This window comes from Salvelinus sp. IW2-2015, linkage group LG1 (genome assembly GCF_002910315.2).
Source record: "Salvelinus sp. IW2-2015 linkage group LG1, ASM291031v2, whole genome shotgun sequence".
NCBI classification, from domain to species: domain Eukaryota; kingdom Metazoa; phylum Chordata; class Actinopteri; order Salmoniformes; family Salmonidae; genus Salvelinus; species Salvelinus sp. IW2-2015.
In genome coordinates, this window is record NC_036838.1 from 9,955,248 (window position 1) to 9,981,942 (window position 26,695).

General features: G+C 41.9%; 1 protein-coding gene and 1 pseudogene across 1 annotated transcript in view; both read left to right on the forward strand.

Moving 5' to 3' along the window:
* Nucleotides 1-8,124, forward strand: part of LOC111956209 (mitogen-activated protein kinase kinase kinase kinase 3-like) — a 95,002-nt pseudogene extending 86,878 nt beyond the window's left edge.
* Nucleotides 8,125-9,080: 956 nt separating this feature from the next.
* Nucleotides 9,081-26,695, forward strand: part of LOC111957031 (son of sevenless homolog 1) — a gene marked incomplete at its 3' end in the record, with an annotated part of 70,857 nt that continues 53,242 nt past the window's right edge. Inside the window, exon 1 of the mRNA XM_023978114.3 lies at nt 9,081-10,097. Within this exon, the coding sequence (XP_023833882.2) occupies nt 10,011-10,097 (87 nt within the window). The remainder of the gene's footprint in view (nt 10,098-26,695) is intronic.

Here is a 26,695-nt window from a genome sequence, read left to right on the forward strand (position 1 = left end):
AATTCAATTCAATTCAATTCAAGGGCTTTATTGGCATGGGAAACATGTTGTTAACATTGCCAAAGCAAGTGAGGTAGATATTATACAAAGTGAAATAAACAACACAATTAACAGTAAACATTACACATACAGAAGTTTCAAAAAATAAGACATTACAATGTTATATTATATATATACAGTGTTGTTAACTATGTACAAATGGTTAAAGCACACAAGTTAAAAATAAATAAGCCATAAATATGGTGTTGTATTTACAATGGTGTTGTTCTTCACTGGGTTGCCCTTTTCTTGTGGAACAGGTCACAAATCTTGCTGCTGTGGATGGCACACTGTGGAATTCTCTCCATAGATATGGGAGTTTATCAAAATTGGATTTGTTTTCCAATTCTTTGTGGATTCTGTGTAATCTGAGAAATATGTCTCTCTAATATGGTCATACATCTCTCTCTCTCTCTCTCTCTCCTCCTCTCTCTCTCCTCTCTCTCCTCTCTCCTCTCTCTCTCTCTCTCTTCCCCCCCCCCCCCCCCTCGGTTTTCATCTCTTTCTACGTCGTGACCCATTACTTCCCCACAAGCTGCTACATAATCTGCTACAGATGAGAGTAGATGCACCACTTCACTACGTGTAAAAACACAATAGTTCCCCATTCCCTTAAAACCAATTAGGACAACAACCTCTTCAACTGGATCAATAGTAGAAAGGTCTTTGAAATACTATTTGTGTCACAGTTAAGTATGATTGACAACCCCGGCTGACCACCAATATTCCCCTTAGTGAGAAAACCCTTACACGGGCACAGTACTTGTTGTGGAGCCTTCCAATCCAGTGTGGTCATGTTGGAATGGGTGGAGCCCATGCGAAGTTCATGCTCATCAAGTAAAGATAATTTTTGTGTCTGTGTGCATTTATTTAGCCATCTCCACGTGTTGCCAGGCTCACTCTCCCCAAACCTTTTTGGAGTGCTGACAGCCCATGTCAATGCATATAAGAGTTTGCCATTGAGGTTTCAATCAAAAACAAAAAGCATTGACACTAGCTATGATAGAGCTTCCAAGAAGAATTGACTAATAACAGTCCACAACTTTCCCTAACTGCCCTGTCAAATGCAGGTGTTGGACATGCTAAGAGACATCCTTTACTTTGTAGCCTACATGCTAATGGAACACACTTCCTCTTCCTAAAAACACTCACTTCCCCTGCCGCGGCACCGGAGGTGTCTGTGTTTGGATAGCATGCTAACCCGCAACATAGACTAACTACCTTGCTTTGTAACGCATGAGCTAATGCTAATGCTTACCCTGTATTTATGTTTTTTTCTATATATATCATACATGTTGTCAATAATACTTTGATTAGGGCCTCCCGGTGGCGCAGTGGTCTAGGCACTGCATGCAGTGCTAGCTGCGCCACCAGAGTCTCTGGTTCGCGCCAGGCTCTGTCGCAGCCGGCCGCGACCGGGAGTCCGTGGGGCGACGCACAATTGGCATAGCGTCGTCCGGGTTAGGGAGGGTTTGGCCGGTAGGATATCCTTGTCTCATCGCGCTCCAGCGACTCCTGTGGCGGCCGGCGCAGTGCGCGCTAACCGAGGGCCAGGTGCACGGTGTTTCCACCGACACATTGGTGCGGCTGGCTTCGGGTTGGAGGTGCCTTTCGACCTTCGTCTCTCCCGAGCCCGTACGGGAGTTGTAGCGATGAGACAAGATAGTAATTACTAGCGATTGGATACCACGAAAATTGGGGAGAAAAGGGGATAAAATTAAAAAATAAATAATACTTTGATTGTAAGCCAACCCCGTCTGTTTTTACTTTGTGGTTCCGCGCGCATCGTTCTTGTTGGTAAACACCCCATCCGTCTACATGCCTAATGCTAACTCTCCTCCTCCCAAGAATAAAGAATTTGAGATTAGCATGATAACATGCTAGAGTCTAGACCATGTAGCATAATGATAATGCTAACCCTCTCTTCCTAACATTGACAAGCTTAATGCTAACGCTAACCCTCTCCTCCTAAGAACATTGACTTTCCCCTGCCCTGCCCGATGGAGGTTTTTGAGATGCTTGTGGTGCCCGAGCACCTCATCTGTATGGGCGTCAGCAAGGGCACGGAGCTCAACCAGGTGGTACGCTTTGAGACGCTGGACCCCAACACCGCTTGCCCCTGGCTCAAAGAGTCCGGTAAGGTCTCATTCAAAGACTGACCTTGACTCCTCATTGACATAGACTTGACACAACTCTAGATTTTAGTGCTCCTTTAATATGGAACTTCATTATGGAATTAATATGGAATTAAATAAACATTCAATATCATCATTTTTTAAAATCCCCATTATTCTTTAAATTTTTTTATCGTAGCACACACTGGAGACTGACGTTCACATTCTACACATTGACCATACTGGAAATGGTTAACTTTTCAAAAGTTAACAATTATAGAGAAAATATAGTCCTATATCGTTGTGCACATTCATAATGGAAAATGTTTGACGTTAATAAAGCAAAAGATGAAATGGTTAGTTGAGGTTTTTATGTTTGATTTCCTCCTAGACACTCCGCAGACCTGTGTTATCCATGTGACTCAACTGGAAAGAGACACCATTCTTGTCTGCTTAGATCGTGAGTCTAGCAGCATGTCTTGACTATCCAAAAATCAGATTTGTATTGTAATATTATCCATATAGATTATAAATGCATTGTGCATTCATTGTATGCATTGCTAATAACATTATGACAATATATTAACCGTGTATAATGTTTTATCACTGAGCTGTCCTTTAAATGACACGGGGGAAACTCGCCTCAATAGCCACCAATGTGTTGCAGCCCGCCTGGATGGACGGCAGCCATTTTGTGCCTGGTTGTCTTCAGGCTCTTGTAATAGCATCATTGTTTAACTTCCATGTGTCATTTTCCCCCTCAGGATCCATTAAGATTGTGAATCTGCAGGGGAGGCTGAAGTCCAGTAGAAAGCTTTTGGCCGAGCTGACTTTTAATTTCCAGATTGAGTCGATAGGTAATCGCCCTTGACCCCTTTGCTAGAGATTAGCTAACACACACACACACGTATCAACAGCTATAGAATGGAGAGGAGAGCATAGTATCACAGTCATGTTATGATAAATGACATTGTGGTGAACTTTTGAATACGGTATATTAAATATCCATCTTTTCCACAGTCTGCCTTCAAGACAGTGTTCTGGCTTTCTGGAGACATGGCATGCAAGGACGGAGTTTCAAATCTAATGAGGCAAGTTGTGTCAATGCCCCGGCGGACGCAATAACTGTATATAACAATAGTATTTGAACTGTTTATTGTTGTAATATACACTGCTCAAAAAATAAAGGGAACACTTAAACAACACAATGTAACTCCAAGTCAATCACACTTCTGTGAAATCAAACTGTCCACTTAGGAAGCAACACTGATTGACAATAAATTTCACATGCTGTTGTGCAAATAGAATAGACAAAAGGTGGAAATTATAGGCAATTAGCAAGACACCCCCAATAAAGGAGTGATTCTGCAGGTGGTGACCACAGACCACTTCTCAGTTCCTATGCTTCCTGGCTGTGTTTTGGTCACTTTTGATGCTGGCGGTTGCTCTCACTTAAGTGGTAGCATGAGACGGAGTCAAACCCACACAAAGTGGCTCAGGTAGTGCAGCTCATCCCATCAATGCGAGCTGTGGCAAGAAGGTTTGCTGTGTCTGTCAGCGTAGTGTCCAGAGCATGGAGGCGCTACCAGGAGACAGGCCAGTACATCAGGAGACGTGAAGGAGGCCGTAGGAGGGCAACAACCCAGCAGCAGGACCGCTACCTCCGCCTTTGTGCAAGGTGGAGCACTGCCTGAGCCCTGCAAAATGACCTCCAGCAGGCCACAAATGTGCATGTGTCAGCATATGGTCTCACAAGGGCTCTTGTGTTGTTGTTTAAGTGTTCCCTTTATTTTTTGAGCAGTGTATATATATTTTTTATTCGTTATTTTACCAGGTAAGTTGACTGAGAACACATTCTCATTTACAGCAACGACCTGGGGAATAGTTACAGGGGAGAGGAGGGGGATGAATGAGCCAATTGTAAACTGGGGATTATTAGGTGACCATGATGGTTTTAGGGCTGGATTGGGAATTTAGCCAGGACACCGGGATTAACACCCCCACTCTTACAATAAGTGCCATTGGATCTTTAATGACCTCAGAGAGTCAAGACACCTGTTTAACGTCCCATCCGAAAGACTGCACCCTACACAGGGCAGTGTCCCCAATCACGGCATTGGGATATTTTTTAGACCAGAGGAAAGAGTGCCTCCTACTTGCCCTCCAACACCACTTCCCGCAGCATCTGGTCTCCCACCCAGGGACTGACCAGGACCAACCCTGCTTAGCTTCAGAAGCAAGCCAGCAGTGGTATGCAGGGTGGTATGCTGCTGGCTCAAAATATATGATGAATATGATAATGACTGTGATGACGTGACTATTGGATCTTGTCCATATTCCCACCAGATTACACAGGAAATTTCCGACAACACCAGGATATTCCGACTCCTAGGATCAGACAGGTGAGAAATCCATTTTTAGATTGAGGCTAAATTCGTTTAGCAAGTATCATCAACTAGATTCAGCCTCGAGCCGATTTCTTTTCATGAGCGGATGGTCAGGGGGCCGGAACATAATTACAAAGAATTTGTAACCTGCAAATTGACCACAAGAAGCCCAACAGATATAATATTTGACTAAAACATAATCAGGTCAAACCTTCCTTACATTTGTATACAATCACATACTGTTACTGTGTATCTCTCTATTATGCGTGGGAATACTTTGGAACAGATTTCCAAAATTAAAATCACTTGGAGCTGATTTGCTGTTTTACAGTCTTATGTCTGACAATAAAATAATAACACATTTAAAATACAAATGTGTTATTTTAAACTTGTTTAACTTATAATTCACTGTATCACAATTCCAGTGGGTCAGAAGTTTACATACACTAAGTTGACTGTGTCTTTAAACAGCTTGGAAAATTCCAGAAAATGTTGTCATGGCTTTAGAAGCTTCTGATCAAATCAAAGTTTATTTGTCACGTGCGCCGAATACAACAGGTGTAGACCTTACAGTGAAATGCTTACTTACAGGCTCTAACCAATATTGCAAAAAAGGTATTAGTTGAACAATATGTAGGTAAAGAAATAAAAACAACAGTAAAAAGACAGGCTATATACAGTAGCGAAGCTATAAAAGTAGCGAGGCTACATACAGACACCGGTTAGTCAGGCTGATTGAGGTAGTATGTACATGTAGATATGGTTAAAGTGACTATGCATGTATGATCAACAGAGAGTAGCAGTAGCGTAAAAGAGGGGTTGGCGGGTGGGACACAATGCAGATAGCCCGGTTAGTCAATGTGCGGGAGCAGGGGTTGTTCGGCCCAATTGAGGTAGTATGTACATGTGTATGCATATATGATAAACAGAGAGTAGCAGCAGCGTAAAAAGAGGGGTTGCGGGGGGGGCTCACAATGCAAATGGTCCGGGTAGCCATTTGATTACCTGTTCAGGAGTCTTATGGCTTGGGGGTAAAAACTGTTGAGAAACCTTTTTGTCCTAGACTTGGCACTCCGGTACCGCTTGCCATGCAGTAGTAGAGAGAACAGTCTATGACTGGGGTGGCTGGGGTCTTTGACAACTTTTAGGGCCTTCCTCTGACACCGCCTGGTGTAGAGGTCCTGGATGGCAGGCAGGCAGCTTAGCCCCAGTGATGTACTGGGCCGTACGCACTACCCTTTGTAGTGCCTTGCGGTCAGAGGCCGAGCATTGCCGTACGAGACAGTGATGCAACCAGTCAGGATGCTCTCGATGTTGCAGCTGTAGAACCTTTTGAGAATCTCAGGACCCATGCCAAGTCTTTTTAGTTTCCTGAGGGGGAATAGGCTTTGTCATGCCCTCTTCGCGAGTCAATTGTCTAATTGACATAATTTGAGTCAATTGGACAATTTAAAGGCAATGCTACCAAATACTAATTGAGTGTTTGTAAACGTCTGACCCACTGGGAATGTGATGAAAGAAATAAAAGCTGAAATAAATAATTCTCTACTATTATTCTGACATTACACATTCTTATAATAAAGTGATGATCCTAACTGACTTAAGACATGTAATTTTGACTGGGATTAGATGTCAGGAATTGTGAAAAACTGAGTTTAAATGTATTTGGCTAAGGTGTATGTAAACTTCCGACTTCAACTGTATCTCCCTCATTTCTGACTGCAGTCAAATTAATTTTAAAAAACTATGCAAGTTAAAAAATATATATATATTTTTAAAAAGTTCCTCGATTAGTTCCTGTAATAGCTATGGTGGTGTTCCAGATCTTATTTTTTGCAGTCGCAGCTCAGAAGATTAATATATCGTATTCTTGCAGTTCATGCTATGTTTAACACTTATCGAAGCATTGTGAGATCTGATCGTCTGTGCCATCGAGACTGAAGTCGGTCTGTGGCCATAAAGTGACTTAGTGCTGTTCAGGAGGATGTAACAATATAAAAGGTTCAAATCAAATTTTATTTGTCACATACACATGGTTAGCAAATGTTAATGCGAGTGTAGCGAAATGCTTGTGCTTCTAGTTCCGACAATGCAATAATAGCCAACGAGTAATCTAACCTAACAATTTCACAACAGCTACCTTATACACACAAGTGTAAAGGGATGAAGAATATGTACATAAAGATATATGAATGAGTGATGGTACAGAACGGCATAGGCAAGATGCAGTAGATGGTATCGAGTACAGTATATACATATGAGATGAGTAATGTAGGGTATGTAAACATTATATTAACTGGCATATAGAAATGTTTTGTGTAGAACAGATATGCTTGTCTGTCAGATGGAATAGGGACAGTAATGGGGCCAGCTCTATTACTTACATTTCTATCTGCAACATTCAGAACATTTCACATCACTGAATACACCCCTATTGTACCTTTGATTGCAGGGTTGTAGTGCTGGAGAGCAGACCTACAGACAACCCTACAGCGCACAGCAACCTATACATCCTGGCTGGACACGAGAACAGTTACTAACCACCCTGTGCTCTGGTAACCAGAGTCCTGTTCAGTAGGCACAAAACTTTCTGAAACGAAGTGATACAGGGATGTACTACCTGAACCTGTCCAATAAGAAACCTTAGGTTTCATTGTCGGTGTCAAAACCATTTTCCATTGTATGCCTTAATGAACATGGCCCAGGGTTGGTTTCAGTTACACTTTAAGAGATTATGAATCTGAATTAAATTTAGTCATTGAATATTGCAATTAGGTTTATTTTTCTGTTCATAAATTGGAATTCATGTCCTGATGGGAACAGAATATGATGAGGAGGACATGTCTGACTCTGCAACTCCTTGGTCTCAGATGCAATCGGACCATCCATCAAGCAAGCGACCTTGGATGTGTCCTGTTTTTAGATAAACCTTATGATTTTAATTGAAAGTCAACATTTATAGTAACACAAACCCACATTCCTGGATATCGCACTATTTCAGTATTGACCAACTACTGAGAGCATGCGACCTTACCTAACAAGTGCTTGACCAATGTGTTTGTAATTGATTTAAATAGAATATTGAGATTGTACACTATGAGTATGTCATGTAGATAGCTTTTAGGCTCATTTTGATATGAAGCCATATGCAATGTCATTTTATTTTCACACTTCAAAATGATGTGGATATATTGAAGCAACATCTCAAGACATCAGTCAGGAAGTTAAAGCTTGGTCGCAAATGGGTCTTCCAAATGGACAATGACACCAAGCATACTTCCAAAGTTGTGGCAAAATGGCTTAAGGACAACAAAGTCAAGGTATTGAAGTGGCCATCACAAAGCCCTGACCTCAACCCTATAGAAATTTGTGGGCAGAACTGAAAAAGTGTGTGCGAGCAAGGAGGCCTACAAACCTGACTCAGTTACACCAGCTCTGTCAGGAGGAATTTTGTGGAAGGCTACACAAAACGTTTTTCCAAAGTTAAACAATGTAATGGCAATGCTACCAATTACTAATTGAGTGTATGTAAACTTCTGACCCACTGGGAATGTGATGAAATAAATAAAAGCTGAAATAAATAATTCTCTCTACTATTATTCTGACATTTCACATTCTTAAAATAAAGTGGTGATCCTAACTGACCTAAGACAGGGATTTTTTACAAGGATTAAATGTCAGGATTTGTGAAAAACTGAGTTTAAATCTATTTGGCTAAGGTGTATGTAAAATTCCGACTTCAACTGTATGTATTTTTATGCCTATTAAACCTACGGAAAAAATTCTGCCAAGATGTAGATGTGTATTTTTAACATTTGGAATACTTTCTATAACATTAACTGCTCCACACATTAGTTAGTGGAGGTGTCTTCTTTGGGAAGTCTCTACAAAAAGATAAATGGTTTCCATGATGTTTTCTCTGGGCTCTGCTAATCAAGTCTGCGACCTCACCGCGTGAGTTAATCTAGCACTAGTTCACATGCATCGTTGGCACGTTTCAAGTTTCAGAAGTACAGTGAAATGACTTTCTTGCAAACTCAACACAAAAATACAATAATCCATAACTGTTTTACTAGAAAAAAAGGAGACGAGAAATAAGAATAAGAAATACACAAAGTAATTAAGTAAGCATACGGTACTATATACAGGAAATATTTTAAATGTTAGTTCCAATACCATATTTACATGTACAGGGATACTGGAGTGATGGAGGTAGATCTGTATAGGGGTAATGTGACTAGGCAACAGGATATAAAATATACAGAATAGTAGTAGTTTGTATGTGAGTGGGTGTGTCGAGTCAGTAGAAATGTATGTGCATATTATGTGGGAGTGAGAAATGATGGGAGTGAGTGTGTGTGTGTTGGAGTGACAGTGAGTGTTTAGGGCCCTGTGAGTATGCAATGGTTTCAAGTGATCCTCATCAAGCGATCTTTTTCGTTCTATCGTTTAATCAATTATTGCTCTCGGTTTAGCCAGATTATATCCAGATTTTGGGCAGGCGCGATGATTATCGAAAACAAGCCCGAAGTACGTCATTAGCTATCCATTGCGCCTGTGCAATTCTTCTACCAACAACTGCACCCGACCAGAGTCATAACAATCGTCCAAATAAATAATTTTGACCAAAGCCAAACTGGTCATTAAAGCCAGCCTGTGCGTGGAATCTTGGTTTTCTCGATAACCTAACAAAAAGCTAAATAGTCTGGAGACATGATTTGGAAATTATAAATTCATGGAGGATAACACGGTTATCAATATCCACCCTGTCGAAGATTCGGTGAAAATGGGCGATTATGCACCGAAGAGTTTTTTTTCCCCCAAAATATAGGGAATGATTCAACTGGCCGAAAAGGACGAACAGTATCGCAGTTCCCGAAACGTGAAGTGACACATTAATCCCCAAATTGGATACTAGCTAGACAGCTACGCCACTGTCCACAGATTGCTAGTTGATCACTACTGCCAACCATCTTCCGATTCGGATCGATCGGCTATGGCTAGTAACATCACCAGCTCGGCTGCAAGCTAGTTTGCTAAATTAGCAAGGCTAACTTTGTTGCCATCAACAACGTCCGTTCAGAACTTGGAATAATTTCCATTTGACAACGCAAGCTTGCTAGTTAGCATTTGAAGTATATTTGGTTTCGTGAATTTTGGCTTTTTTAAACTTGATGTCCGAAAGAGCAAGCCTGCTAGTTAACGATAGCTACTTGCTTAGGCAGCTGCAGACGGCTAGCTAGCAGCTATCAACATCTGCACACGACCGATGCGATGGTCGCATTGTTAACTGTTTTGGTAGAGGAATGCTCATTGCGTGGATATTCTGAGGCAGCGGGCCGCACAGAATATTGCACCTCTCAGTTCCAACCACGGGCTACACTATATACTGTTTTGATGTGAAGAGTGGCCGTGAACACACATCGCTCGCTGGCTGCAAGATAGCGCACGAAGACGAACAGTTGAAGCTATGCAAGCAGCCCAGGTTCAGTACGACTTTTTCAGCGAGGAGAACGCACCGAAATGGCGGGGGCTATTGGTACCCTCCCTGAACAAGGTAGGCTAGGAAGTTGGCAGGTGCAAAGCGAACTAACTAGACGGCGAGGGTATGCATTACAAGCAAAGTACCTATTATTAGCTAGTCAGCTAACGTTAATTAGCTAACTCAAACTGTGTTGTCTTGTAGGAATAGATTTTTTTTGCAACATACAACATTTGATGGTACCATGTTACCACTGACACATGGTTTGGTTGGTCAAATCACATTTTATTGGATGCATACACATATTTAGCAAATGTTATTGCGGGTGGAGCGAAATGCTTGTGTGTGCTAATAGTACCTAGATAACGTTGTATATCGGCTACTGTTGTTAGCTGCCTCCCGCTCATTATTGGGGTGCACCCGTGGGGACCCGTGACAGACGCACACAGCCCTATGTTTGACTTAACTTTTTTTTGTTACACCTAAACTCAAACGTCACTAGTTCCCCATGCATTACACCATTCCTACAAATGTCTCCTCTTATTTGTATCTGCTATCTCAGCGTCACTGCATGCACATCTAGCCCACGGTGTCAGTTTGAGTGTGGTGGCACTGGCAGCTTCTGTGGGGGAGGACGCTGTCACACTCACAGAACGAGCTTCTGTGGGGGAGGACGCTGTCACACTCACAGAACGTTGTCCCCCCTCGGCAAAACTGCATCACTTTTTCCTAAGCTAAGGGGCCCATAGCAACGTTCAAACTGGGCCCTCATTTTCAGACACGGAATAAATAAACGACTTGCTAGCAGCAACCCTGAATATTGTAGTACTAATCATCTTGAGAAATGCAAGAGTAGTCATAAGTGTCATTATATTGTTGTTGTGGTACTCTGCTTGCCTGCTTCAACAGGTATTTAAAGAGAGATTAGGTTTTGAAACATTACATACTTGGGTCACAGCCCATCAAGATTGATGCAGCAACTTTTTTCAAGTAGATTCTGACTGTCTCGATATTTTGGGACACCCTCATATAGTCTCATAAAGGTGCTGGCCATGTTTTGGGCGATTTACCAACTCGCTGCTGAGTGAAATTGATGTTATTGATCAAACAAACGCATATCAGCCTTTGTCGGGAGGGTTTGAAATAACATGCCTGATGTGGGCAAATTTTAGTGACACGCCACACATGTTACCTTGGTCTACACAGAGTGAACACTGACTAGAGCCTCTCCAGTTTGCGTGTGTTGGTAAATAGAGGCCTGTGACTGGCGTGAGGTGATCAGGGTGGGGGTTTTTCAGCAAGATGCTGCGAGCAGGGGAATGCCGAGTCGGTGAACTTCAGTCGCAGCCCTCAAGTGAGATGTTACAATGACAGTTGCGAAAATTGTTTCTTTAAAAAAAAAAAAAATCTTTACATTTTTTTTGTTCACCCCAGTGCTTTCTCAAGATGAGTGTTGTTTCTGACGAGCATATATTTAGTTCACGACAGCCTAGGCCTAGCCCAAGTTGTTTTGCACTGTAAAGTGCTTAGCTAAACCCACTCCAGACTGACCAATTTAGGCCTAAAAAGTTAAAGTATTAGGCATATATAATGGTAGTGGTCTAGATGACGAAAAGGACACCTGGATGACAAACAAAATAAGTAGTCCAATTTACAATGGGGGTTTGACATGAAGGGGTAGGCCCAGCCTAAGCCCCACTATGTGTCATATTGGGCCAGAGGTAGTGATCAGGAAAAGAGAATGCTAAGAAGAACTGGGAGAATCAGAACAGTACTGAAACAGTAGGTTAATAATACTGAAACTGAATTCTAGCCTACTGAAAAAACATCCTAATGGACCAGCTAGGACTGAATGATGTAATGATACAGTGTACCATTTGATATGAATCTGGAAATGACCTTTGACTTGCCTCGGTTAATCTTTTAGCCAACGCTGCAGAAACAGTACACTGTTCATTATGTTGAGAAGTTGGTCTTATGTGGGAGATTGAATGAACTGTGAAGGAATGCTGCAGAGAAACAGTTAGTCTTTGCTCGAGTTCCCACTGTTGGACGACTGGCACATGTGGCATCCCAACGATGGGGGATGGCCTCTGCATTCCTGTTGTGTGTAGACTGGCAAGGGCCGGCAAATGCTAAAGTGCGATGATGCCGTAGCAATGCAACGCCACAGGCATGGCAGGAATGTAGCCCGATGCATGAGGTTAGAGCAAGTCAGCCCTCGCAGAGAGCGGGAGTGAGAGACAACGGTGGGGAGGTTATAGCCCCAGTGGGTCGCATTAAGGAATTTTTTGCGACAAGCTTTTACCCCCTTTCTTCTCCACCAAACCACCCCCCTCGGATCCCTCAAGTGTGGCTTTCTCCGCTCAAGCTGTGTCAACAAGTCTAGGAGAGGTTATGGAAGACTTCAAAAGAGCCCCATGGCAAGACCAGCTTTTCCGCATTGAGCCGTTCAAAGTGGACACACCGTCTGTTAACCTTATTGATTTAGCCATTGGCCTCTCGGCTTTAAAAAAAAAAGTGTTACATTTGTCTGGAACGTGCTGGCACAGGGAACTGAGAGGATTCGAAAACGTGCATGCGCTCCAGTGGATGAGCATTGTTCAGGTTTCTGCTGTGGAATGAAATGGGGAAATAGGGATTGTTTTGTCATGCCATTTAAAAAATATATATATTTCCTCCTTGGTTCACTGCTCAAGACATCTTGGCCAGCTTTGCCAAAGCCAAAATGCCACGTTTGTCAGCCCTGCCATGAGAGTGCCATGAGAGGCTTTGTCAAGAGCAAGCCCTAATTTTAGCCTCCCCGCACATTTCCAATGGAGTGAGTTTGCAAAGTATTTCAAGTTCTCTGCTGCAATTTTTGTACTTAATGCGCAGAGTAATTTGTTCATTTTGTAGGCAAAATTGTGGTCAGGTTTTTCAAAAACCCAGCTGTAGTCTGTAGAATATTCCCTAATATTCTCCCAGCCCTGCTAAATATCAATGGACATAATCTTAAATTGAAGATGGAAAATGTCACACCAACTCAGCCATATGTACTTACAAAGACTTTTCACGTTACAATTGCATTTACATCCAAACATGCTGCATCTTGTGCCTCTACTCTTCGACGATAATCAATCAAATTAATCAGTTTAGCGTCGGCAATAATCACAATTTTCAAGCGCAGACAATTTTCCGTATAAACAGTGTGCCCCATTTTCCTCTTTCTGTTGTTCTCCTAGTCTGTTTGCTAGGGATGTAACTATTCACCGATACACATCAGTCCCAGATTCAAATGTTTAACATCCGCATTGGTCTGCGGACCCAAAACCGATCCAAATGTAGTTTGCACCAGTCAGAAATTTGATTTTAAACTTTACGAATCACCCGTTCGCAATTTTTTGGGGAGTCGTATTACATTATTTCTACCTTCTGAAAGTATCTAATCTTTTGCGACAACTGATGCGTCCTCTCCTTCAGTGTCGAACTGTGTGTAACTGTTAACAGTCATTGATCTACAAGTCATGTTGCATGCCGAACAACCCCAGACGACATCAGTAGCCTAGACAAACTGCGCACTGTGCTCAGCTTTGGGCGCTGACCAACGTGGGGTAGCCAGCCTGTTCCTGATATTGCACATCTGCTCGGTACCTAAAGCATTCAAATTGTAAAATGGCTTGCGTAATATTAGGCTTTATTAGTTCAGCAACAACCTATGTGTTTGCTGGGTAATTGTTATGTTATGTTATTGTTGAAAATAGAGTTCGACTGATTTAATCGGCATGGCCGATTTCAAGTTTTCATAATCGGTAATCGGTCATTGGCATTTCTGGACGGCGATTATGGCCGATTACATTGCAATCCACGAGGAGACTGCGTGGCAGGCTGACCACCTGTTACGTGAGTGCAGCAAGGAGCCAAGGTAACTTGCTAGCTAGCATTAAACTTATAAAAAACAATCAATCTTAACATAATCACTAGTTAACTACACATGGTTGGTGATATTACTAGTTTAACTAGCTTGTCCCGCGTTGCATATAATCAATGCGGTGCCTGTTAATTTATCATTGAATCACAGCCTACTTCGCCAAACGGGTGAGGATTTAACAAAAGCGCATTCGTGAAAAAAGCATAATCGTTGCACCAATGTGTACCTAACCATAAGCATCAATGCCTTTCTTAAAATCAATACACAAGTATATCTTTTTTTAAACCTGCAGTTTTAGTTAAAAGAATGCATGTTAGCAGGCAATATTAACTAGGGAAATTGTGTCACTTCTCTTGCGTTCAGTGCAAGCAGAGTCGGGGTATATGCAGCAGTTTGGGCCACCTGGCTCATTGCGAACTGTGTGGAGACCATTTCTTCCTAACAAAGACCGTAATTAATTTACCAGAATTGTACATAATTATGACATAACATTGAAGGTTGTGCATTGTAACAGCAATATTTAGACTTAGTTGCCACCCTATAGATAAAATACGTAATGGTTCCGTATTTCACTGAAAGAATAAACGTTTTGTTTTTGAAATTATAGTTCCCAGATTTGACCATATTAATGCCCTAAGGCTCATATTTCTGTGTGTTTATTATGATTAAGTCTATGATTTGATAGAGCAGTCTGACTGAGCGGTGGTAGGCAGCAGCAGGCTCGTAAGCATTCATTCAAACGGCACTTTCCTACGTTTGCCAGCAGCTCTTCGCAATGCTTGAAGCACAGCTGTTTATGACTTCAAGCCTATCAACTCCCGAGATTAGGCTGACAATACTATAGTGCCTATAAGAACATCCAATAGTCAAAGGTATATGAAATACAAATGGTATAGAGAGAAATATTCCTATAATAACTACAACCTAAAACTTCTTAATTGAGAATATTGAAGACTCATGTTAAAAGGAACCACCAGCTTTCATATTACATTTACATTTAAGTCATTTAGCAGACGCTCTTATCCAGAGCGACTTACAAATTGGTGCATTCACCTTATGATATCCAGTGGAACAACCACTTTAACAATAGTGCATCTAACTCTTTAAGGGGGGGGGGGGGTTAGAAGGATTACTTTATCCTATCCTAGGTATTCCTTAAAGAGGTGGGTTTCAGGTGTCTCCGGAAGGTGGTGATTGACTCCGCTGACCTGCGTCGTGAGGGAGTTTGTTCCACCATTGGGTGCCAGAGCAGCGAACAGTTTTGACTGGGCTGAGCGGGAACTGTACTTCCTCAGAGGTAGGGAGGCGAGCAGGCCAGAGGGGGATGAACGCAGTGCCCTTGTTTGGGTGTAGGCCTGATCAGAGCCTGAAGGTACGGATGCCGTTCCCTCACAGCTCCGTAGGCAAGCACCATGTCTGTGTAGCGGATGCGAGCTTCAACTGGAAGCCAGTGGAGAGAGCGGAGGAGCGGGTGACGTGAGAGAACTTGGGAAAGTTGAACACCAGACGGGCTGCGGCGTTCTGGATGATTGTAGGGGTTTAATGGCACAGCAGGGAGCCCAGCCAACAGCGAGTTGCAGTAATCCAGACGGGAGATGACAAATGCCTGGATTAGGACCTGCGCCGCTTCCTGCGTGAGGCAGGGTCGTACTCTGCGAATGTTGTAGAGCATGAACCTACAGGAACGGGTCACCGCCTTGATGTTAGTTGAGAACGACAGGTGTTGTCCAGGATCACGCCAAGGTTCTTAGCACTCTGAGGAAGGACACAATGGAGTTGTCAACCGTGATGCGGAATCATGGAACGGGCAGTCCTTCCCCGGAGGAAGAGCAGCTCCGTCTTGCCGAGGTTCAGCTTGAGGTATCCGTCATCCACACTGATATGTCTGCCAGACATGCAGAGATGCGATTCACCACCTGGTTATCAGAGGGGAAAGGAGAAGATTAATTGTTGTCGTCTGCATAGCAATGATAGGAGAGACCATGTGAGGATATGACAGAGCCAAGTGACTTGGTGTATAGCGAGAATAGGAGAGGGCCTAGAACAGAGCCCTGGGGGACACCAGTGGTGAGTGTCATATGTTCTCATGTTCTGAGCAAGGAACTTAAACGTTAGCTTTTTTACATGGCACGTATTGCACTTATACTTTCTTCTCCAACACTGTGTTTTTGCATTATTTAAACCAAATTGAACATTGTTTCATTATTTATTTGAGACTAAATTGATTTTATGTATTATATTAAGTTAAAATAAGTGTTCACTCAGTATTGTTGTAATTGTCATTATTACATATATATATCTATATCACCGATTAATCGGTAAAGGCGTTTTTTGGTCCTCCAATAATCGGTATCGGCGTTGACAAATCATAATCGGTCGACCTCTAGTTGAAAATTGGGAAAAGTAAGCTACCGGAGACGACTCTCATCTGGATATACCTGCCGAACCGGGCTTAAAATTGATTTTATTTTGATTGTTGAGGTTTACCATCAGCAATAGTTTTTGTAGGTTTGCTTTAAACAATCTGTATGGTCATTTATATATAAAACGGGTAAAGTTGATCATTTCATAACGAGGACAGCAATCCTTTTTGCGAGGCCCACTGCGTGGTCGAAGCGAGAGTGGAAGAAAATGTCACTCTGTAAAAACTTCAAAATGGTCAAAACCATTAGATTTTGAGATGGGGTGAAATCCAAACTATTGCTATATATTCATTGGCTATGTCATAGCTAATTTGTAAATGATAAATATTGATACACTACTAGCTCAAACACTTAATCTGCTAAAATGACAAGTTAATTAGTGGGTGGTGGCGATTTTAGAAGAGGGGACAAAAAACGGGCTCCATTTCCCCCACCCCCCAGATCTGATAGTGGTAATGGGGTAGTAGATGCCTAGTCTCCCTTATTGCTCAGCCCAGGTGCCTACATAGTACACCATAGACATGCATCATTTACACACACACACATAAATCAGCTCCGACAGATCCAGCTCAGGGAGGCCCAGCTTATGAGTTCCATCAGCAGATTTTAATTTAGAATGGAAAATTAATGTGTTTTATACAACAAATGTTAGTGTATCGCATTGAACTGAATTGCATTGATTCATTCTCCAATCGAACTGAATTGTTTCAAACTGAAACGTATCATTCCTGTATGGGAAAGATGCACATCCCTACTATTTGCATGTGGTGCCGTGCAGGCCCGCACTGGCTGGGGTTCCTGGGAATGAAATTCCTGGCATTGCTTTGAGTTAGTCTAGCATGCAGGAGCCAGGGCCTTCTCTCCACCACACCCACCTGCCTCCAGCCCGGATTCCTTCTGCTCTTTTCCCCCATTTTTTTCTAAACCCTTAGCCCATTCTCACATGATTCGCACAGACCTGACAGGACCTGGACAGGTGAAAGCAATATGGTGCTATTGAAGATCTACGTTGCAGATTAAGAGATCTGTCTGGTCCCTTCAGTTCTGCTAAGACTCTTGAGAAAAGGGCTATGGGCAAGGGTTGGGGACCGGAATTGAGCTGAGATTTGAGGGAGAAGCACCTGGGTACACCGGCTTGGTTGTCATCGGCAACCACTGGGACAAGAGTGACACAGGATCATGTCAAGCGGTCATGTGGGGCTAGGGCTCACAAGGCCACCTTGCACATCGGAAGTCAATTCACTTGAGCTTGAATTATCAACAAACTTGATTCACATGATCAGCAGCTTACTCTGGATTTGAGACTCCCGTACTACCTTCAAGAACGACACTCAGTCCACTCATAACTCGGGGTTGGAGAGTGACCTTGGATTTGCAACCAAGGGTTCAATTATACTCTTTACTTGACGTTATCTATCAGAGGACCACACTGCTCTACTACACATGTCTGGATGTGAGGACACAGACAGGCTGCAAGAACATTTTAAAACATACAATACATTTTGAGTTGAAGTCCACCGTAGACATTGTTTCTGTGGGGGAGCATTGAGTTGCCTCCCAATTTTCAGTTGGAATAATAAGCCCTTCCAATTTTTCTGGGAGCTTCCCATAAACCTATCCTCCATATATTATCTTGTGTGTGTGTCCAGATTTTATTTGCAACTCATTTATTCAGATTATTATTACCCTATTACAATGAGTTTGAATGCTTTTCACTTTCTAGTTTATTTCTCATTTGGCTTACAAGGAGGCAGAGCAAAGGAAGAAGACTAAAACGGTCTAAAGAATTGCAGCATGCAATGTATTCCAGCATACTGGTCCTCTACAAGCAGAGCTTTCTTGTCAATCTCCCTGTTTTTTCTCCCCCATCGGCAATCACGATGTAGCCTAACATGAGCCTTGTGTCCGGCTAGGCTACATCTTTTCCATTATCTCAGGACCTATGTTAGACCTTGATCGTTCCCCACTCAAAACACACTGAAAGCACCTACGTATATGCCCAACAACAGATGAATACCTCTGCATTCCGACGCAAGCTGAGAAAGGTAGGTAGGTGTGTTTCAGTGGTCGTTGCAGTTTAAGATGAGGGAGGATTATCTTTTTTTTTATGAGCATTGCCTTCTTTCTATTACAGCATATTGGATGACTCATTCATGTTCCATTCACCCAGCTCAATGTAACATCAATAGTTTCAGGCTACTACATGATACTCAAATTTTCCCTGTACCCGTCATGAGGTTGCTACAACCTAGCCTACGAATTAAAGTTTACAACGTAGGTGCACCGGTAGAGAGAATTTTGAGTAATCAAGATGCGAGACAGTGACGCATTCAGTACCACCTTACACACTCTTGCCTGCATGTAGCTGATCTAGGGTATAATCATTAGTCCGACAGCTACAAATGAGTTTATGTTGTACAAATTCAGGTATGTTTATCCCGGTTCTGTTTTCTAACGTTTTTGAAAAAATGTTTTTCAACAAAATCAGCGGGACGAATACACCCCTGATCACACGCAGACACAATTCACTTTCATAGCAGCCACATAAAAACGGCATGCTCAAACCTTCATATCATGACCGCTGGCAGCTATACACAGCCTACATCGTTGTCCCGTCATAGTCAATATAGCTACTAGAACTAACGTGTTAGTAAACCGGCTGCAATAATGCAGTACAGTGTATGGTCAGAAAGTAGTTCAGCATTTACACCGGTGGGACCCGGTGGCAATAAATTAATAAAACCAAAAGCTTACCTTGACTTGGAAGAGTTCCAGTGTTGGATAGCCAGCTAGCTAACATGGCATCCCTCTCTGTTTAAGAAGGCTAAACTAGCTAGCTGCGTTTGATAGCTAAGTGAAAGTAAAAACAACATACAACCATATATATCTCACTCTCGCTTCTCCTTAATTTTGGAAGAAATTAATGTTCAACTGTTCAACTGTCTTTCTCACTCTGAGTCAACTACTCACCACATTTTATGCACTGCAGTGCTAGCTAGCTGTAGCTTATGCTTTCAGTACTAGAGTCATTCTCTGATTCTTTCTTTGGGTGGGCAACCATGTCAGTTCATGCTGCAAGAGCTCTGATGGGTTGGAGGACGCCCTCAGGAAGTTGTCATAATTGCTGTTTTTTTTACTGTACTGAAGTCAATGTACCCAGAGGAGGACAAAAGCTAGCTGTCCTCCGGCTACACCGTGGTGCTACCCTACAGAGTGCTGTTGAGGCTACTGTAGACCTTCATTGCAAAACAGTGTGTTTTAATCAATTATTTGGTGACGTGAAAATATTTATAGTTTTATCTTGAAAGGATAACTTTTTTTTAATGTTTCACCATTTCTATTAAATTCACTGAGGAGGATGGTCCTCCTCCTCTGAGTAGCCTCCACTGTGTGTGTGTGTGTGTGTGTGTGTAATGGAGGCATGTTGATCTTTTACATTCAGGCTTTATAGACCCAGTACAACAACCTCTGTATTTCCATAGAACATGTCACTCGGGCATTTTTCTTTGCCAATGATGGGAGAAGATTGCACTTCAGCTGCAGTACGCTTTTCGCCACTTTCCGATTCTCTGCCTTTCTAAACTGAAGTTTTCTCACTTGCTCCCTCCCCTATTGAGTTGGTGTTTTTCATGGGCTCGTATGGGTTTCCACCATATTTCTTGCTCCATTGAAGAGCCAAGAGTGTGCAAAGCTGTCATCAAAGCAAAGGGTGGCTACTTTGAAGAATCTCAAATATAAAATATATGTTGATTTGTTTAACACTTTTTGGCTTCTTACATGATTCCATATGTGTTATTTCATAGTTTTGATGTCTTTAATATTATTCTACAATGTAGAAAATAGTAAAAACAAAGAGAAATCCTTGAATGAGAAGGTGTCAACGTTTGACTGGTACTGTATGTATTTTGTATTTTTTTTCCCATATTATTTTTTTATTTTAATTGTTGGACATTACTGTTAACACCAGGAAAAAATTGTCCCGCAGCTGAATCTAGTTGATGACCCCTGCTGTAGGTTATAGTCCCCCTCTACTTACCTCCCTTCCGTCTGCGCTTTTCTTTTTGCTTTTATTCATTCTATCTGCACCTTTTTAGCGCTCAGTTAACTATTTGATGCGGTCTCTCCCTTAAAATGAAATGGCATATTCGTAGAAATAGTTTTACTTTCTCTTTCTATGGTCTCCATCTTTTCACTATCTGACCTCCACACTGCCGCCTCCTTTATCCCTCTCTTACCCCATCCTCAGTTCCTCAGCCCACTCTGTCTCCAAAACTCCCTCTCACACTCACTCTCTCCCTTTAATTCTCCGTCCCTTTCTGCCTCTGAAGTGCTGCTAAGTTGAGTAGAGACTAGAGGTCGACCGATTTTATGATTTTTCAACGCCGATACCGATTATTGGAGGGCCAAAAAAGCCGATACCGATTAATCGGCCGATTTTATAAAAAATAAAATAATACAATTATTTGTAAAAATGACAATTACAACAATACTGAATGAATGAGCACTTATTTTAACTTAATATATTACATCAATAAAATCAATTTAGCCTCAAATAAATAATGAAACATGTTCAATTTGGTTTAAATAATGCAAAAACAAAGTGGTTGGAGAAGAAAGTAGAAGTGCAATATGTGCCATGTAAGAAAGCTAACGTTTAAGTTCCTTGCTCAGAACATGAGAACATATGAAAGCTGGTGGTTCCTTTTAACATGAGTCTTCAATATTCCCAGGTAAGAAGTTTTAGGTTGTAGTTATTATAGGAATTATAGGACTATTTCTCTCTATACGATTTGTATTTCATATACCTTTGACTATTGGATGTTCTTATAGGCACTTTAGTATTGCCAGTGTAACAGTATAGCTTCCTTCCCTCTCCTCGCCGCTAACTGGGCTCGAACCAGGAACACATCGACAACAGCCACCCTCGAAGCAGCGTTACCCATGCAGAGCAAGGGGAACAACTACTCCAAGTCTCAGAGTGAGTGACGTTTGAAACGCTATTAGCGCGCACCCCGCTAACTAGCTAGCCATTTCACATCGGTTACACCAGCCTAATCTCGGGAGTTCATAGGCTTTAAGTCATAAACAGCGCAATGCTTCAAGCATTGCTGGCAAAACGCACGAAAGTGCTGTTTGAATGAATGCTTACGAGCATGCTGGTGCCTACCATCGCTCAGACTGCTCTATCAAATCATAGACTTAATTATAACATAATAACACACAGAAATACGAGCCTTAGGTCATTAATATGGTCGAATCCGGAAACTATCATCTCAAAAACAAAATGTTCATTCTTTCAGGGAACTATGGAACCGTTCCGTATTTTATCTAACGGGTGGCATCCATAAGTCTAAATATTCCTGTTACATTGCACAACCTTCAATGTTATGTCATAATTACGTCAAATTCTGGCAAATTAGTTCGCAATGAGCCAGACGGCCCAAACTGTTGCATATACCCTGACTGCGTGCAATGAACGCAAGAGAAGTGACACAATTTCACCTGGTTAATATTGCCTGCTAACCTGGATTTCTTTTAGCTAAATATGCAGGTTTAAAAATATATACTTCTGTGTATTGATTTTAAGAAAGGCATTGATGTTTATGGTTAGGTACACGTTGGAGCAACGACAGTCCTTTTTCGCGAATGCGCACTACATTGATTAAATGCAACGCAGGACACGCTAAATAAACTAGTAATATCATCAACCATGTGTAGTTATAACTAGTGATTATGATTGATTGATTGTTTTTTATAAGATAAGTTTAATGCTAGCTAGCAACTTACCTTGGCTTCTTACTGCATTCGCGTAACAGGCGGGCTCCTTGTGAGGAAGGTGGTTAGAGCGTTGGACTAGTTAACCGTAAGGTTGCAAGATTGAATCCCTGAGCTGACAAGGTAAAAATCTGTCGTTCTGCCCCTGAACAAGGCAGTTAACCCACCATTCCTAGGCAGTCATTGAAAATAAGAATGTGTTCTTAACTGACTTGCCTAGTTAAATAAAGGTGTAAAAAAAAATATATATATATAATCCATTTTAGCGTCCAAAATTACCCATATCCGATTGTTATGAAAACTTGAAATCGGCCCTAATTAATCGGTCGACCTTTAGTAGAGACCATGCCCCTTCTAATAGGAGGAGGGGAGTAGAGACGCTCAGAAATTGCTTAGTCATGCTCTGATAGGATGCCTTGGCTAGCGATGCGAACTGACGAGACAGGAGTGTCAGTGCAGTGTTCTCGTCATGCTCTCGTCGCTGGGCTCAGTCAGTTAACAGTGACTGCTTTAGAGGCAGTAGTCCCACTCCATGGGCTTCGAACCCGTATGCTTATTCCAACCTAAACTAAAGTAGCCTAATTGTGTACTTCTTCCCCTAATGTATTTGACCCATTACCAGCCATAAAGTCAAGATTGAATTCTTGTACCAACTCAATGGATGATGGTTTAGGAGATGCAGGACCAAAAGGTAGTAATGTGAGTAATGTGTCTTTATGGTTATGTTCGTAGCGACTGCGATAAACCTTCATCACTGGTCATCTCTTTTTCTAGCCATGTTTGTTACTGTTTGAGTGACTGCATGAAAGTGGGCACAAGTTCGGCAGTAAGTCCACACAAAATTAGTTAGTGATAATGAGCACTTAAATAGCAATGTCCTGCTTGAAAAATATGAATTGACTTGGAAAATGTCTTTCATCAATATTCATGTAGCCTTTGTCTAGTGTTTGATTTTACAGCCAACCATGGGCTGTGTTTAAGGAGTTTGGAACTATGTTATGATGGGCGTGTTCTGCAACAACTCCTCATGTAAGGTCTTTCTATACATTAACTTGTGACTGTTATGATTGAGTGCACTTGACTGGAATGCAGATGGGCCTATCCAACCAAAAGTATCTCTGAGAGTGTGAAGTCTAGCCTACTTTCAGTAAAAAGTTGACTATTGTATTCTGTCTGTTTTTGAGTGGTCCAAATGAGAAATCCAACTTTCTTTCATATATATATTTTTTTCTCACAAAGGTTATTTTCACATAGTCCTTTTTTAACATAAAAAATAAGGAAAATAACTCTGTTCTCTTTGTATTCACACTGCCCTCGCCTTTGAATGAGGACTCAACTCTTTTGCCAGTTCACTTCACCTATTTTGTGTTCCGAGTTCTCTTTGTATTCACATTTGCTATGTTTAGAAAGGATCCAAGAGCATTTTCCAGCATTCCCTCAATGCACTCTGGGTTTTTACAAAGTGCAGGACAGGCCATTCCATCTGAATTTGTTATCAGACAGCTAGATTGGAAAGCTTAGAGATTCAGACACATTTTCGTAATGTTCAGGTCAGCAGAACCTTGACCATTGACCTCTATGGTACATAGCAGCAGTGGTGTAAAAATTACTCAATTGTTATACTTGAGTAAAAGTAAAGATACCTTTCTAATAGAAAAACACTCAAGTAAAAGTCAGTGACCCAGTAAAATACTATTTGAGTATTTAAAAAAATATATATATATACATAAGTATCAAAAGTAAATGTAATTGTTAAAATATACTTCATCATTTCAAAATCCTTATAAAGCAAACAAGACGGCACCATTTAAAAAATATATATTTTTTCTGTTTACTTACGGACAGCCAGGAGCACACTCCAACAGACATAATTTACAAACAAAGCATGTGTGTTTAGTGATTCCGCAAGATCAGAGGCAGTAAGTAGATAGATGTTTTTGAGATCTGAAAGTCGTATTCCTATTAACTTCCAGTGTAGTGAGTGCGACTTTGTCATAGTGCTGCGTCATACCGGACGGATTCTGCCTGCTTGAACGCCAATAACTCCGATACACATTAAATCACCCAAGGGTATCGATAGAACATCACTCAGAGATGCACAAAAACAGTATAACATTCAAAATCGGTGAACCTTTCCTTTAAGTATTTCACACTAATGCCTACATACATTTTGGAAGCTAATAGATTACAATTATGTCTAATATTTTAACTAAATACAATCAGAAGATACTACTAACATGTAAATATTATTGGTAACAGAATAAATAGCAGAATAATAACTGCAGATTAAATAATGCTGTTATTGAAAATTGTATACCGAATGTAGGCTACTACCCCTTTAAGAGCTTGAATTTATTTTGTACCCCATGTTGTGATTTTCACCAAATATGTTGCCATCTCACACTATTCATACCCTACAATTTAATAAACAGTGTATGAAGCTATCTTAGCCTATAGATCACATATTGCAAACAAATACCGGTGACTAGAACCCTTCAACGCTGGTCTGACCAATCGGAATTCATGCTTCAAGATTGTTTTGATCACCAGGACTGGGATATGTTCCGGTCAGCCTCAGAACAACATCGATCTATACGCTGACTCAGTGAGTGAGTTTATAAGGAAGTGCATTGGAGATGTTGTACCCACTGTTACTATTAAAACCTACCCTAACCAGAAACCGTGGATGGATGGTGGCTTTCGCAAAACTGAAAGTGCAAACCACCGCATTTAACCATGGAAAGAGATCTGGGAATATGGCTGAATATAAACAGTGTAGTTGTTCCATCTGCAAGGCAATCAAACAAGCAAAATGCCGGTAAAGGGACAAAGCGGAGTCGCAATTCAACAGCTCAGACACGAGACATATGTGGCAGGGTCTACAGAAAATTACGGACTACAAAAAGAATACCAGCCACGTCAAGGACACCGCCGCGCTTCCAGACAAACTAAACACCTTCTCTGCCCGCTTTGAGGATAAAACAGTGCCACCGTCGTGGCCCGGAAACAAGGACTGCACACTGCCCTATCCCATCTGGACAAGAGGAATACCTGTAAGAATGCTGTTCATTGACTACAACTCAGCATTCAACACCATAGTACCCTCCGAGCTCATCATCAAGCTGGAGGCCCCGGGTCTCAACCACGCCCTGTAGAATTGGGTCCTGGACTTTCTGATGTACCGCCCCCAGGTGGTGAGGGTAGGAAACAAAATCTCCACTTCGTTGATCCTCAACACTGGGGCCCCACAAGGATGCGTGCTCAGCCCCCTCCTGTACTCCCCATTCATTCACGACTGCGTGGCCATGCACGCCTCCAACTCAATCATCAAATTTGCAGACGACACAACAGTAGTGGGCTTGATTACCAACGACGACGAGACAGCCTACAGGGAGTAGTTGAGGGCACTCGGAGTGTGGTGTTTGGAAAACAACCTCAATGTCAACAATACAGAGGAGATGATCGTGGACATGAAACAGCAGAGGGAGAACCCCCCCCCCCCCCAATCCACATCGAAGGTGGAAAGCTTCACGTTCCTTGGCGTACACATCACAGACAAACTAAAATGGTCCACCCACACAGACAGTGTGGTGAAGAAGGTGCAACAGCACCTCTTCAACCTCAGGAAACTGAAGGGGTTGTCACCCAAAACCCTGACAAACTTTTTTACAGATGCACAATCGAGAGCACCCTTTTGGGCTGTATCACAGCCTGGTACGGCAACTGCACCGCCCGCAGCCGCAGGGCTCTCCAGAGGGTAGTGTGGTCTGCACAACACATCACCGGGGGCAAACTACCTGCCCCCCATGATACCTACAGCACCCGATGTCACAGGAAGGCCAAAATGATCATCAAGGACAACAACCACCCGAGCCACTGCCTGTTCACACCGCTACCATCCAGAAGGCGAGGTCAGTACAGATGCATCAAAGCTGAGACTGAGAGACTGAAAAACGGCTTCTATCTCGGCCATCGGACTGCCAAACAGCAATCACTAACTCAGAGAGGCTGCTGCCTACATTGAGACCCAATCACTGGCCACTTTAATAAATGGATCACGAGTCACTTTACACAATGCCACTTTTAAATAATGCCAATTTAATAATGTTTAAATATCTTACATTACTTATCATATGTATATACTGTATTTTATACCATCTATTGCACCTTGCCTATGCCGCTCGGCCATCGCTCATCCATATATTTATATGTACATATTCTCATTCATCCCTTTTTAGATTTGTGTGTATTCGGTAGTTGTTGGGGAATTGTTAGATATTACAGCACTGTCGGAATTAGAAGCACAAGCATTTCGCTACACTCACATTATCATCTGTTAACCATGTGTATGTGACCAATAACATTTTATTTGATTTCGTCTGAACAAAACCTCCACACATTTTGGAAGTTCTGTGCATCCTTAACAATCGCTAATCAGTATCCAAACATGCACTTCGTTTTTTATGTGACCCTGCACATCATCTTCTGTAACACGTTATGACACGGTCAAAACCATGTCATATCTCATAACAGCTGACATAACTTGTCATAACACTGTCATGACC